The sequence below is a fragment of the Pinus tabuliformis genome, chromosome 1_2, assembly GCF_031772625.1.
Source record: "Pinus tabuliformis cultivar Carrire ecotype Pingquan chromosome 1_2, CPIR1, whole genome shotgun sequence".
NCBI classification, from domain to species: Eukaryota; Viridiplantae; Streptophyta; class Pinopsida; order Pinales; family Pinaceae; genus Pinus; species Pinus tabuliformis.
In genome coordinates this window covers 1033478152-1033494548 of record NC_142298.1, presented here as the reverse complement: position 1 = coordinate 1033494548, position 16397 = coordinate 1033478152, and the positions used below count along the sequence as shown (strand labels likewise).

At 37.0% G+C, this 16397-nt stretch overlaps 1 protein-coding gene across 3 annotated transcripts in view; it reads right to left on the bottom strand.

Moving 5' to 3' along the window:
- Positions 1-7188: 7188 nt before the first annotated feature.
- LOC149209655 (uncharacterized) overlaps positions 7189-16397 on the bottom strand; it is a 64537-nt gene continuing 55328 nt past the window's right edge. For all 3 annotated transcript variants that reach the window (XM_089396438.1, XM_089396436.1, XM_089396437.1), the window contains one exon: positions 7189-8369. In XM_089396438.1, the coding sequence (XP_089252564.1) occupies positions 7503-8369 (867 nt within the window). In that variant the 3' untranslated portion in view covers positions 7189-7502. The remainder of the gene's footprint in view (positions 8370-16397) is intronic.

The window sequence follows — 16397 nt, the reverse complement described above, 5'->3', positions numbered from 1 at the left end:
GTTATTGCATGCAATAATTTTTGCTAGGGTTTCTATGTTCTTGTTTAATTGCATATCTTTATATGGAATTTTGGTGAAGTATTGTATGCTTTAATTAAAGAATGTTGAACATCCCTTGAGGACCTCCTAGTGAGCTTTCCTCTTGATTTTATCCCCTCATAAAGTGATAAATAGGGTTTTTCTTCCCCTTACTCCCTTCTAGGGTTTGATATCTCCATAGTAGGTTTCCCTTAGACTCCATCACCCAAGAGACAAGCACTGGCTTCCACATAGATGATCAAACCACATCAAAAAAATATTTCTCAACTTTATTTCTCCCTCTCTTCCTTATTTTCATCCCTTCAAGGAAAGTCGCTAGGGCTAGGGCTTAGGGTTGAGTTCAACTAGGGGGAAGATATTGGCTTGTTGTGAGGTGTGTCGCGTGGATTGAGCCTCACTACATCAAAATATAGTCTTTTCCATGGTTAAATTAGCCTCCTTAGGGCTAACGTCACAAGCCCTAAGTAATTTTTCCCTAGGGAAACCCTAACCTAGCATCAAGGCTTCAACATAGGGCTTGTTATGGCTTTTCACTCCTTTTTTTGATCATATTCGTTTCACATAAGCCCTTAGTCATTCTTAATACCTATGTCTCAAACCCTAGGCTATAAGTACCTTTGATAGGTTTGTTAAAGAGCATGTTATTCCTTGTCCCATTATATTGTGCCTTGTCCTTAGTCTGAGTGCCCTTTCTGAGCTTATCACATCCATCAACTTTGAACCATTGCCTTAGAATACCTATAAGGTGACTAATACCAAGAAGCCTCCCTTGTGGTGAAAACCCACTAAAAAGCATGAGGTGGTGTGTTATGGTAACATTGGGCCTTCACCTCAGTGTTGTCCCTTGGTCTAGTTCTTGTCTTGTGAGGCCTCTCACAAGGTATGCTAGACTTTGAGGCAAAAATACCAACTCCTACTATTCAATACTTTGCATCATCATTAAGCTCAACCTGTACTCCTGAGTCTTGTTTCCTTAGACTAGAAAATAATTACCGGGTCAATGTCATATGATGAAATGGCCCACTATCACATACTATGCATTCCTAGGAATTGTGTTGGTAGAAAGGAAAAATACCATTAAGAAATCCTTATTAAACTTGGCAACAAACTTGTTCATCTTAATTTTGCAAAGGTTGTTACTTGTTTTTGCTACAACTTCCCTTTACCCTTCTTATCTAGACACTATGATCCATAATGACTGTGCTTATGATAAATGAACATTTAATTTTACTCAAGTCTTCCTTCTCTAGTTGTGAGGTTAGCTACTCACTCTTTTGCTTACTCCTTGTTGGGTCCTTTACCTCTACCCTTATTTGTTTAACCAAATAGGGTTAGCATTAGGGGAATTTTGAGGTCTAAAATGGGCCTTCTAAGGAAATTATAAAATAATAGTGGAATTAATAAAATAAGATTAGATTACATCACCAAATTTTAGAGGTAAAAAAGAAAAAAACTACTTTTTCAACTCGTATTTTCAACTTATCTCCCCAAGGTTTTACTAAAATTTCGAGCGGGAGTACTCGTTGGATGAAAATTTTAATTTCTCATTCAAGGACTACCCATGTTGCATACTTTCGATGGACCCTGCTACACGAAAAATGAGAAATACATGAAAAACGTGATTGCAATCATGTTTTTCATGTATTTCTCATTTTTCCTGTAGCAGGGTCCATCGAAAGTATGCAACATGGGTGCTCCTTGGATGCGGAATTAAATTTTGGATCCAACAAGTACTCCCGCTTGAAATTTGAGTAGAACATTGGGGAGATAAGTTGAAAATATGAGTTGAAAAAGTAGTTTTATTATTTTATTACTTTTTAATATTTTTACCTTTTTACTCCAAAAGTGGTGAATCATCCCCCATGGTTGACATCACCATCTTGAATCCTATTAGTTCTTATAAAGTTTATTTTGGTTGTGCATTTTTCTTAGGAGGCCCATTTTAGACCTCAAAATTCCCCTAATGGTTCTCATCACCACCCTTTTTGTTAGCCTTTTACTCCATTTGAGTCTCCTAAATACAGTCATCCCACCACTTTTCAAAGTTCGAAAGGTTCTCATGATCACAAATACCTTCAACAAATTGTTCCCATGGAGCTAGAGGTCTATTCAATGCCATGTTCACCAACAATGCATCTGCAACCTTCTCCCTAATTACTGCAAGTTGGTTAAGAATCAAAGTGACCTTCATAAGATAACAGATGATTAATTCATGTAGTCATCCCTATGGATCTGAGTTTGTTTCACAATATCATCGTTTTGTTTATGGTCTTGCTCTGGTAGAGGTTGACCAAGACATTGAAAAATTCCTTTTTGTCTTCTTCTCGGGTATATGAGAGATCGAATGATCATCTTATGGCATCCATGATTATCCACTTAGCCTTCACTTCTTACGAGCTACAAATCACTGCAAATCTATAGGCAAAGGCACAACATCCTTGACAATATCCTATAGATAATTATCTTCCAATAAGAGCATAACTTTCCATTATAAGAAATTTGAAGTGCCATCTAGTGTGTCTTCAAATCTAAAGCTAGTTGAGACCATCTCCTAAATCTAATGCACAAACTCCCAGATCTAAAAATTAGTGGTGATTAAAAAAATATGAAACACTCTAACCATTGGTGCTCCTTTCCAGTTGTTGAATTATTGTGGTAAATCCTTGAGAATTGTGAAAAATTTATTGCAGTCACTTGTTAGTAATCTTCTAACTTTGCAGATTATTTGTTTTCTGTAAATTACTTACAATAAATACTAATCAATAACACAACTGCAATTTCACAAATAAATAATCACAAGAACCGAGAAAATATCATACACAAAAAATTTGATGCTAGTATTTTTGGACAAATTGTCCCTGGAAAAACCTCGAAGGGAAAAATAGTTCTACAAATGAGGGTTTTATTATTCTTCAACAAATCAAGGATTACATCAACTGCTTGCCTGGAAAAGCTCTGGCAAATTATTTTCTCCACTTCTACTGACCAAATCAAACTGGGAAATCAAGCTTTTCCCTTTGCAAACAAACTCGACCTCTCCTAGGCAATTCACATTTCCTCCTGCAACTTGCACTAGCTATCTCGAAAATACAATTTGGCCTCCAGAAACTCGCACTGTCTTCGGAAATCAATCTTGTGAATAAGTACTACCTCGAGCAACTCACTAAACCAACTCGCACAACCTCTAGGGATCTGTATCGACCAGTAGCAACTGAAACGAGCCTCTGGCTACTCGCACTACCTGTATCAACCTTCCTGCTGCAAAATAATTCAGCCTCTTTCCTTCTCTCGAAAAATTGGAATCACTATGAAGAATTTCTTCAGAAATTCTCTCCTCAATCTCTCCTGTTGAAACCCTATTACTTTTGTCTCCCACGTTATCACAGCGTCCTTTTTGTTGCTACATCGAATGATCTCCAAAGGCTCCACTGACTTGCTCTATAATCTCTTGTTGATGAATAAATGACCAAGATCTAACTCCAATCGATAGCTAAGATCATATCGACTTCTAAAAATCACTTTTCTAGAAGTCTCTAGAGTAAAATCAATTTGTCTCAATTAATCCCCAATTAATTAACCCATTTCCCTAAGTTAGACTTAGGAAAATAATTAAAAATGGCTAATTAATTTAATTAATACAATTTCACTTGGAAACTTTTTCTGGATATTGGAGATAATTAATCCTCTTATGCTCCTAGCCTCATAGACATTGTGAAATTTCCACAATTGCAATAACTGGAATTTAATCTTCTATCTACTAGAAATTCTTTGTCTTCTGTAAATTAACTTACGGCAATTAACAATTAAATCACTATTGCAATATTCACAAATAAAAAAATGTTGCGAAAGATAGAAACTGGAATTGAGAAATATGCACACACACATAAAAATTATGACACCTTTATTTTTGGACAAATGTCCTTAGAAAAACTCCAAAAGGAAAACCAGTGCAGCAGATGAGGGTTTTATTATTATTCAGCAATTTGAGAAATTACAATTGGTTGCCTTTTACTGGCAAACCTTCGGCTAATATCGATCTCACAAAATAATCTGGAGACTAATTGTCTCCCTCTGCAACTCGATCTGGCCCTATCTAGCCACTCACACTTCCTCAGGCTATTCGCACCTCTGCCCAGAAATGCGTACTAGTGGCTCTGGTAAATTCGTGTAACCCCTGGGAATGCCTCCCTACAAGTCGTTTTTCCTCCTGTAGTTGTTAGACCCCCTCGCTCTACCTTCGGGATACAAATCCGGCAACTGGCAACTGGCAACTGAAACATGGTCTCTCCGACAACTCGCACTAGATAAACTAGCTAACTCGCATTGCTATTTCAACCTCCTCTTCTTGTCTCTCGGACGCTGGAAAATACTGAGGAAAACTCCTCTAGAATCCTACTCCCCAAATCTATGTTGAACCCATGCTTCTGATGCTTCCCTAGCTTCAACTACCCCTTGTTGAATCACTACAACTGGGTAAGTCGAATTTCTTGAATGTTCACAGTGTCTTCTCCAACCCCATCGACCTTGCTCTTATAATCTTTTGTTGGGCAACCAACAACCATGATCACATCTCAATCGATGGCTATGATCATCTTGACTCCGTCAATTAACTTTTCCGGAAGTCTCTAGAGCAAAATCAACCTCCCTCAATTAATCTGATTTAATTAACCACTTTTCCTAAGTTAGACTTAGGAAATATTTTAATTATGGCTAATTAATCTAATTAAGGTGTCTCTAAGGCTTTTTTCGCGAAACCTTTTCTGGGTTTTGGAGATCCTAAGTTCCTTAGCCTCTTAGACACCATAGAAACTAGAGCACATGTTTGCTGCTACTCCAAAAAGTAACAGACACCATCTGAGACTGAACACCTGTCCAAGCTACAAAAACTAACAAGAATCTCAATCTAAGAAATTGCTCTTATAGCACAAAATTTTTGTTAATTTTCTTTGGAACTCTGCAATTACTTAGATGAATTAATGAAAATTGAAACCAAATTTACTTTCACCAAGATATACAGTTTTTTAACACTTTATAAGCAGCGGAAAATAATCGAGAGATAAAAAACACATGCACACAAATTGACACACTTGCTTTACCCAGAAACCCAAAAGGGAAAACCTGCTCTTTGTTGTGGTATTTTATTGATTGTTCTTGAGCAATTGGATTTGGATCTATTACAATTCACGTTGCTTTCAGTAGCTAGCAATCTGTCTCTAAGAACACAATTGTTCTCCTACTGAATAGCCTAGACTTGCCCTGAGAATCCTTGAACACTACTCCTATTTCCTTGCGCACTAGAGCCCTATTTCCTTGCGCACTTCTCCTATTTCCTAGCACACAATTCTGCTACTATTTTCTAGCTCAAATCTCCTATTTCCTTGTGCACTTGTGGCCTCCTATTTTCTAATGCACAAGCTCCTCAAATATGCGCACCTCACACACAAAGAATGATCTCACGAGACAGTGAATTATGTGCCTTCGTCCTCCTCTTTATAGATAAAATTTGAGCATGCAAGAGGCCTAGTCGAATTAGCAGTTCACACTAGAGTCTAGAGTTGATTTTGCTAGTTAACTAGAGCATGTCCTAGTTAACTAGCTCGAGTTCCTCCTTGATTCTCTCTAGTTGTTATTGCGAGTTAACTGAGAACTAAGCTCGTTCTCTTTCCAATCAATACTAAAGTCTTAACTCATTCTAACTCAACTTGTAACTGCCACCATGTCCTGTAGTCAAACTGAAGAAGACTCGACGTAATTGATGCTCCAACACTACGCATGTAATCTTGATGACCACTCCAGTAAACTGGAAATAAACCCACCGTAACTGAAGTCTATCTCATGAACTCGTACTCATGCTAGAGAAAGACAAACTCGTGGTCTTCATTAGCTAAGGCACAAACCAGAAGACCTTCCATCGCTACATTTTCAACAAATTTTTCAAGGCTGGGTGACTATTGTCATAATATTCTCATGCTAAAAAAGTCAAACAGAATTTATTTAACAGCAGAAAATTAAATTTTAAATAATGCAATATGCATCCATCACACAAATAGCTGAAAAATAAATAATAGAAGAAATAAAACACATACACGAGGATTTCTCCTTCAAATCAGATTTTCAATCCTCTAATCAAAGCTTAGAAGGTGACCTTTGCAGCCTGCTTTGAAACAGCAGCTGTATGGTCAATAAAATCACCTCAAACAACATTGTATGACATGTGGAAAGAGAGTACAGCTACAGCTGTATAGCCCACTCTTTCTTCCTTTCCTGGACAACAAATTGCTCTTTCTCCCTCTTGATCACTGAAACGCACTCCAACAATACTATCATATGCCCAGATTTGAAGGTGTATGGCCAGATCTGAAGATGTATGGATTGTGCATGAGAAAAAGTCTTTAGCAGTAATACAAAGTGTATGGCCCACAGTACTTGCTAGTCTCTTTAGCAAATCTGCTCTTCATCTCTTCGGGAGGTGATCTTCCTTCATCCAGCTCTCTTGTTCTCTTCTCATGTGTGTGAGATATCACATATCTTGTCCTATTTATGCTTTAAGAGAGGATAACTACTCTCTTCAATCCTAACAACTAATCTCCTCAATCCTAGCTGCCACCTATTCAAATCATGAGATGTATGGTTAAAAAGTAAATAATGACCAAAGTCACTGATGTTGTAGAACTTCTAGAAGATTCATTTAGATTTTAAGTCTAGTTTACTTAAAAACATATGACTTTCACTTTTTCTTTTATTTTTCAAGTGAAATTACGAGATAAAATTAGTGATCTTAGTGATCACCTCTCTAAGGTAGTAGCCAAAGAAATGTCTTGAACTACTTCTTGCATGTTCACAGTGAACCTGCGCAAGAAGTTTCTGCTCGAGCTATATTTCTGAACAATCCCTTCCCTTGGGGCATGTTTCTTGAAGAAACTTCTCCAGAAACAACCATTTCATGAATAAGTAGATATGTGATAAAAGTCACAAGAATAAGCCTACAACTCAAAAGAGTCAAGTAGCTACATATGATGAATCACTTCAATATGATTAGCCAGTTGCTGATGACCCTAAACTTGTAAAATCAAAAAGATACAAAGGCAATCAAGTTATAAACGAAGTAAACATGTCACTACTAAATGTAAAAGGACTACACTCTAAAAATGCACTTGAAGACAGCAAGTAATTTCTATTAATCATTTGCTGGATAGACCAACTTTTACAAGAGCTGTAGACATTTGGTTTAGGATATGTGGTAGAATCAGCTTTTTCATCTTTTTTCAACACCTAAAGAAAGAAAATGGTGTTAGATGGCTTCTGTCCAATAGTTTTTCTTTTTGAAATCACGTTTGCTAAATATAGACGATGCTATTGGAACATGCACTTGTCACAGCGCTAATATACTGGCCATTGCAAATGACCAAGAATGCAGTAACCTAGGAATCATGTAATGTTATTAGAATACAGACTATCTATCACTAACTAGTTTGATTGGGCAATGGTGAATTCCATCCTTCTGGAAGCTTCCATTGCTTATGCCAATAAATAGACACCCTTGACCACAGAGGGAACTCAAAATCATCCTCTAAGGGCTCGTCTGCAGGCCCATCCATTGTGAGAGGCAACCAAACATAACGTGAGTCTCTTAATTCAGCTGGGTTCCATCGATCTGCCATAAATATAAATGTATAAGGCATGCCAGGAAGAGGTAAAACAAATGTTCCCTGGGCAAAAAATGTAGTTCTTCTAAAATCTTCGTTACCCCCCATGCATGGGTTCCCCAATGTTTCCCAAGGTCCTAGCATAGACTCTGCTGAATGAGCCAATGCTGTATTTGGGGCCCAGCCAGTACAACCAGAAGTGATCATATAATATAGGCCCCTGTGCTTGAAAACAGCAGGTGCCTCTCTATGCTCTCCAACCAAAGCCCTTCGCATGACTTTAGTAAGATCCTTGTAGTCTTCTGTCAACTGGCCAATATGCAATTCACTATTGTCTTCTGATGAATAGACAATATAAGCTTGACCATTGTCATCTTTAAATACTGTCATATCTCGGCTATCAAAACCATGTGGCTGTTTGCTGCCAAGATACTGGAATGGCCCAGTGGGGGAGGAACTGACTGCCACACCAACAGAAGCTTTGGAATAGTTAGCATTGTCAATGTGCATCCACATTACATATTGTTTGGTGTGATCATTATAAATCACTTTGGGCCTCTCAAGCACATTGCTGACATACAGGTCATGCGTCTTATTGACTTTCTCGCCTGGTAGAACAATCCCTTCATTCTTCCATGTCCACAAGTCCTTTGATGAGTAGCAATTAACGCCTATGATATCCACCTGCAGTTGTGTAATTCAGAATCACGATTAGATAACTTCCATACAAGACAATTAGAAGAATTATTTCACTGCCTCTAATTGAATTTGTATTTTGGCAAACTCGTGAGAAAATCACATAGTTAGGTAAATAAAGTCATGATGAAGGGAAGCCAACCCTCCTGCAAACAAGGTTTTAATTTCCCAGTATATCGCTGACACAGACATCACAGTTCTGAAGTAATCAATGGAACAATGATAGCCTACATAAGGATAGTTGGCAAGGCTGTGCTATTACCATAACTTCAGACAGGCCCCATACATTTTCCAGAATCTAACTAATGTAAACATGAATAAGGAAATGATGTTGCAAGAAGTACAGTTATGTTTTCAATGATGCACAAACAGCAAACTGTCATCAGTGAAAGATAGTTTAGATATTTGTCTCCATATGCATGCAGTATCCAAAACAGTGCTTTAAAAAACAAGAATTGAAATTTGTAAATGACATTTGCTGGCCTTCGTCTGAAATTTGCTTGTAAATGTGACTCACTATTGGATACTGCTTGAATTTGCATGTTTATTATTCAGATTAAAGTTCAAGTTAAGACCAATGTTATCAGAACTGGACTAATCATCAAACCAGTCGGCCCCAAAACTGGGAACCAGACAGAACCAGAAAAAATGGGAAAAAAGAACCAGTCAACCAAAATGTACATAAATATACAAATTTAAAAAATATATATGTGTGTGCATGCACACATGTGAGCATCCATATGAATCCAAACCATTATAAACAATTATGCAAAGTTTCTCATATTTATAGCAAAGGTGCATATAACCACAACAGCAACTACAATCCATCTCTGAACCAAAAATACATCAGGCTCTAGATCAATGCTGCTGAAATTGGCATCGAGATAAAATCGACAAGGGTTAAAAAATGAAAAAATAATAAAAATTGGGAAAATATTGGTAAAGATTGGTAAACATCATTAAAATTTAAAAAAAAAATACAAAATATCAAAAAAGGTGACTTAGGACAATTTTTGCATTGACTCATGATTTTTTATTTCTTTTTGCAATTTTTACAATTTTATCCTGATTTTCCTGATTTTTCAAACTTAAAAATCTGCGAATTTTTTGGTCAATAAAATCAACGTTTGTAAAAAAATTGTGATGTGGCAATGTTATCGCGATGTTTGCAACACTGCTCTCGATGGCCTCTAGAGTCCAAAAAAAATTATGCTACAACAATTACCTACATATCATCAAGATCATTGACTATATTCAGATTTTCATCATCAATATAACCGTCTAAGTGTTAAAATAAGATAGAAAAAGCTTAAAATGTCAAATCAAGATCTTGTTCTAGCGATGGGTACATTTTTACTAGGGTCATGACAAAGGAGCTCAACAATCAATGCCACCAACATTGAGGTACATAGAGGGTTTGGTGCACTTGATGAAATGTCAGTTCCAAACCCTCATACATCACGGAATCCAATGGAAACATTGTGATCGCCCCAATTATGATATCCTGAAAATCATTAAGTCTGCTGCAATTTGAGTGGGATCTAAAATTTTACATTCTCCATATGAAATCCAATGAGGTTGCTACCACTCTCAAACATCCTAAAACACTTATGTTAAAAATTTAATTAACTTTAAGAATTTAACATTACCATTAAATACATGGCATTCGTAGGGCCCCAGGGTTGAATATTAGTCTGCACCACTCATAAATTATATCTATATATATATATATATAATTGTGTTTTGAGGGTCCTTAGTCGCATTGTATGAAACCAGCCAGTTTAGTACTGAACCAGCCTTTTCCCATTCTGTGCCACTGGTCAAACTGGTTAGGGCCTCAACATGGTCGGACCGATTGGTTCAACTGGTTCTGGTCCAGTTCTGATAACACTGGTTAAGACCATGTTCACCTCTTAAATATCAGAGGTACATAACACCTATAACCTCCTATTAATTGTACAACAGAAACATACACATCAAAATACAGACAAGTCTCACATTTTTTCTTTGGTTGCTAAGCTGAAATCTACTTTAAAATTCACCTCTAACATGTGTAAATTCCATAAACCTTGCTGAATTCTGACTGTCATTGTGGTTAACTAAATATATAAGAGAGCCTTGATTGGTATCTTTCCTAATCAATATGTATTATCCTCGCAACATTTTTCCATCTTATACTTCATTCCATGATAACCACATTCAAAATCAAAGGAACGATAAACCAGAGAAGGGTGAAATTCATGGATTAAGCTCAAAGAAAATGGTGAAGATTCTTGCACATAAGCATTTATATAGAAAACCTAAAAATTCCATTGAACTTCTTTTCTACAAGTGACCATGTAGTCGTCAGTCCTTCAGGAAGTTTAGTCTCCCATTCACTCAGACCTTCCCGTTTAATATCCCTTCCTTTGACCTACATAGCTAGTTCATAGTGTTAAGAGGCATCTACTTGTTGTCGTCTAGATTGTACAGGGACCATGACAACCGCTCAAGGTGGGGGTTGTCACTCTGATCCCTGCCCACTTCATTTTAGTTGTCTCCCAACAGCAGCCTATGGGGGGTAGTCCCTATGGAAATGAAGTGGAGGAAAACAAGTTAGGAACCAACTTGCTTGGGAGACACGGATGAATGGCCTAGCTACTCGGTAGAATTTTAGCAAGATTAAGGATTAGATTAGATTTCAAGTATGAGACCAATGCCTTATGGAGTCACAATTCTTGCTTATTATAAATTGAAACCAAGTAACTGGATGGACACCCGTTGCTTAATATGATAGACTATCCTATATGATATGCAATTCCTAAGAGCTAGGTGTGATGCAAGGATGTTGGTTATTTTAGCTTAAATGCCTAGTCTAAGTTGAACCTCTCCCTTAATTGTTTTGAGAAACAGTCTTCAGAGTAGGTTGTGAAATGGAAGCCAACGGGAAGCAAGCAGTGGTCTAATTAACGATACCTCCCCCTATGTTCCACCCACCCAGTGCCTCCGGCACTGTAGAGACTGTGGCTTTGACGACTGCAAAGTCACTGTGTTAACCACTAAGAAGAGTTCAATCCCTCAAGCTAATTGGAAAAGGGTTGCCCTAGGAGTCTATCAACCAAGCTTATGCTTGGAGGTAAAATTATTAATGTAAACTAAGTCCTAGGATGCTTGTGTAACGATTATGAGTGAAATTTATCTTGAGTTAAAATTAGTTTATGTTATTTAAGTACTTAGTGTAAATTACCTTATAGCAAGAGTACTTAACAATGATTAGATAACAATCTTAAGACAAGATAGGTGCTTAAAGACACAAGTGCCAATGTTCAACAATATTCCACAAGTGTTTAACCAATGAAACTTAAGATGCCAAGTGCTTAAGATAGACAACCAAGATATTAAAGCCTCTTAAGATTATGATCTCTAACTTAGAGCAGTTATCCAATGATTTCTTAACAATGCCTCAATTAGATGTCAAACACAATGATGTCGATTAGATCTCAAGTGTTAAAGCAACTTATAACAATCAGAGATTTAGAATTTAAGTGTAGGAATGCTTCTAGTGCAAAATTCAGAAAATTTTTGTAAACTTAAAATGAGACAAGCAAGCGTTAGATCTCAAAAATCAAATCAGCAATAATACTTCAGAAAATTTCAGCACTTTATTAGATTTATGAGAGCAGCAATGAAGTCACTTTAGATCATAGCATTTACCTAACATATAAACCATAAAACTTTCCAATGGCTAGCAAATGTAAATTTATGTACTTAGCCCACTTTATGATGATGTATTCAGTAATATATCAAATCTGAAACAACTTATTACAGCAGTAAATAAATCAACAGATCGGCAAGCTAATGATGTTATAACAAGTGCCCAATATGCCCAAAAATAGGAAAAATTTACTGAAACTCAATTAAAATAAAAAAATAAATACAAATTAAATAAAAATAAAAATAAATAAATCAAATTTTGAGCCCTCTTTAGATGTGTGATTCAAAAAATTGCAGACTTGATTCAGTAATTTACGCAGTAAATTCCAGCAAGAAAATTTTTAGATCTAGGCTAAAGATACCCAAGTGGCCAAAATTTAGGAAAATTTAAAATTTGCAATTTTGAGTGATTTTTACCAAATTAAATGTGGTTTTTGGGCTATTATATGACTGTTATCACTGTTGTAATAAAACAGAAGCAAAATGAGGGTTTAGAGAGAAAACCCTAGGCCCAAGGCCTTGAAGATCAACTTGCCCAAGCAACCCAAAATTTCTCCAATGATCTTGCACCTGAAAACACAAGTTTTGAGCAACTTTCTCTTGCAAAACCACCAAGGAATCAGTCTCAAAAAATTCAGGGATGGAACTAGGGAAAAATAGGCCAAAGACGGCCTATGCTATGCCTAAAAGGACTAGCGTTGAGGGAAGAGGAGGCTAGGATGGCATATCAGGGGTCAAAATGGCAAGAGAAGGTCAAAAAGGGGCAACGCTGGAGGGATAAGGGCTCAAAGGCTGGACGCTGAGGCTTAGAGGGCAAGACGGCTAGGGTTTAGGAGCTAAAAAGCCCACGACTAGCCCTAAAGCAGCCTTCTAGGGTCTCAGAGGGGGTCGAGGCTCCTTAAGCCCACAGCCAGGGCACTTAAGGCCTCAAAACCCCAACACAAGGGCTAGTAAGAAGGGTCGAGGCCCTTGGAGGCTACAGCCTGCCTCCAAGAGGCCGGAAACGCTGACACAAGGGCCTTAGAGGTTGACGCAGGGCTAGAGGAGGTTGGATTTGGGCCCAAGAGGCCTGAAAAGTGAAACCCTCGCTTCTAAAAAAAAAAAAAAAAAAAATCTTCTCTAGATCTGAATTTTGCTGCAAAATCTTCAGTGGGTAGCCCTGCAAAATTTTTCTAGAGACTAGATCTTACCCTCAAGGGCCTAGATCTAGCTCTACTTCAGCTTGATCTCTTGATTCAACCTGCAAAAATGAAAATAAAACACCCAAACCCCAAATATATACAAAAATTCTTAAAACCCCAAAACCCAAGTTAGCAAAAATAATTTACAAATTATTTACAAAATTTCCAAATATACAAAGGTTATGAAAATTAAAATTTTTGAGAAAAATATTTTTGTGGCTATTTTCTTTGATAAATGGCTAAAAACGCTTTAGAAACTCCATGCACATTATAGCCTTAGCGAAGATTTAATCCACCACATAAATATTCAGGATCCAAGTGAAAATGATCCTTGCCCATGGTTTGTGAACTTGGATACTAAGGAATGAAGTACCTGCAAACACTGTCTTTATCTCAAAATAGTCATATATTAGCACAGATAGAAAGGTCGTCGTCAGTACATACCACAAATCAATGAACAATTACACCTCGAGTTGCACCCCAAAGTCTTTATTTATTTTTTTAACAACGTGGTGAATTGGTAACTGCCAGGCCTAATCTAAGGGAGACCCATGATCAACCCTCGTAGCTGCCACTATAACACCAAGAGTACATCCAACAACCTGCAAGCCAGATATACTAAATTCTTATGATTTTGGCAAGAGCCGAGACTCACGGATAAGGGGAGTCTACTCCTTGAGCCGCACACCATAGCAGGACACTATACTCAATGAGATTTGAAGAGTGACCTCGCGGGTTTCACCCAACAGACCCAGCCGTCAAACCACACATCACCGTATCACCCCAAAGTCTTTATTATGATAGAAGAAATAGTTCCCAGCGGGACAATAGTTTACACAATTGCTTCAGCAGCAATTTCTTAGCCAAAAATCAGATGGTTAGAGACTCAAATGGTTGTCTAATTTATAGATAAATCCTCCAAGTGGAAAACTAATGGCTAGTTTCTTTGATCCTTGTCAAAATAATCTCGGTCGTCGAAAAATACTTGATCATCTTTTAATCTTAGCCGTTGAGTTTTTATTTTTGGAGAATTTTTGAATTTATCATTTAATTCCATTTTTATTAACTCAAAATTAATTATTTTGAGCTAATTTCCTAAAAAATTTGACTTTCACTTAACCACCAAGGTCCAAGGGTCCAATTTTTTTTTAAATATACAATATTCTCTTGGTGGAGGACCTTCAAAAATTTATTCTTTTAAGACCCACGAATTTTTCCACTTGGAGAATTAATTTTCCTAAGACAATTTAATTTGACTCTAATTAATTAATTTTCTAGCTTAGGATTTAATTTCATTTTGCCAGAAAAATTAATTAACTGACACATGAGGGGATTTAATATTTTTCCACCCTCATTTACATAATATGTTTACATTTATAGCCCTCAAAGGGGGAATACACATTTGGCTTAGACCCTCAAGACACATACCCAATTTTGTGGCACAACATGATCTAGTAGACCAAGTGATTTGTTATAAAATAATTTAGCCAACTAACTTAAATTATTCTCAAATCACTTTTGCATAAGATTCGACTAGAACACTAGGACTCACCTAAGACTTTGACAAAAAATTCCACCCTAGTTTTGGGGTGAGGCTGGAAGGAAAAACTTTGCTGACCATCTATGTTTAGAAACACGCATGAGTCAGGGAGACAAAAAATCTCTTAGGATGAAATTTTTTGCCAAAATAATAGGCTTACCTAGGTTGTTAAATACATTCAAGGTCTTACTAGGATCATTTACATTACATAACCTGCAGAATGGGTTTACAATGACACTACCTTCTGTTGAAAAAAGTAACTAGGTTTGGTCTTCATAATGACACATGTAATCAGGATTTTATGTATTTGATGCAATGAGAAAAATAAATTTATTATTGTTGATCTTGAGGCATGGGTTTCATGTTCAAGAAGAATTTATTTTATAGGTCAAGCTCCCATTGAGATCTTCTAGGGCTTATGTGTCATTGTCATGTATGAAAGACCCATTTGGGGCATGTTACATATTAAGAAATTTATTTGAGTCAAATAGAGTCAAAAGACCCTCCAAGACCTTGTCAAAGAAGCAAACATCAAGTCAGCCTCATGAAGCAACAAGTCAGCCTGGGGGTAGCTACAAGTCGGCCTAATGAATGTGACAGAGTGCCTATATAAAGAAGTCTAGTCAACAAACTTTAGGGGCAAGGATCACACACAAGAAACTCAACTAAGAGCTTAGAAATTAGCGAAGGAAAGAGTGGGACAAGAAGAAGAAAAGGCACATTTTCAAGACTGTTTTTGTGCTAAAAACTTCACACGTGCAGACTGTGGCTAGGGCATCATCTACAACAAAGAGATCAAGTCACTGCCATCTCAAAGAAGCCTAGATCAGTATCAAAATAGTCCATATCAAAGACCGAAGTCTGGAAGAAAAGCAGTTGAGTCAAGCGAAGGAAAAGAAGGACTAAAACTGCCCAAATTACCTCACACGTGTGAAAAGTACAGGGAGCTACACGAGGTTGAGAATTCCAGACTTAGAAGGTCGAAGTTGCAGTCATCATTGTAGGTCTGAAGGCTTAAAGGACATATTTGGCTTGAGTTGACATTGTGAGAAGAAACTTCTACAAGAAAGAAATTGGATTTGGTCTTCGAGGTGTCTTTGACTAGAAGTCTTTGTCAAGGTTCTAGGTCTTGGAATTCATCAATTTGAAGATTCTATTAGAAGAAGATTTCTCATGGGTTTTCCTCTCAGATTGGAGAGGTTTTGGCCTTGGTTGATCGCCTATATCTTATGTCCTTTGTCTTATTATTTGGTAGTTGTTTGAGGAAGAGAATAATAATAAATTAATAATAACCAAATGAAAGAAGAAGCTACACAAGAAAAGTAAAAATATATCACAAATAGTTATCATGAAGAGAAATCATCTACATTGCGTCCCCTAGATTTCTCAACATGGTATCAAAGCTAATGTGACAAGTGAAGGAATGGCAGCTCAATAAAGGACACTCAAGAACCGAAGTTCTAGAAGGTTATCAAGGGCATCAAATCATCAAGAAGATCCTCTCATCTCCAAGGCATTTCAAGGACAAAGATTACATCATCATCATCTCGAAGGAAGTCGATAAAAGAAGATCTCAAAAACCCTAGTTCCTACACTTTAACC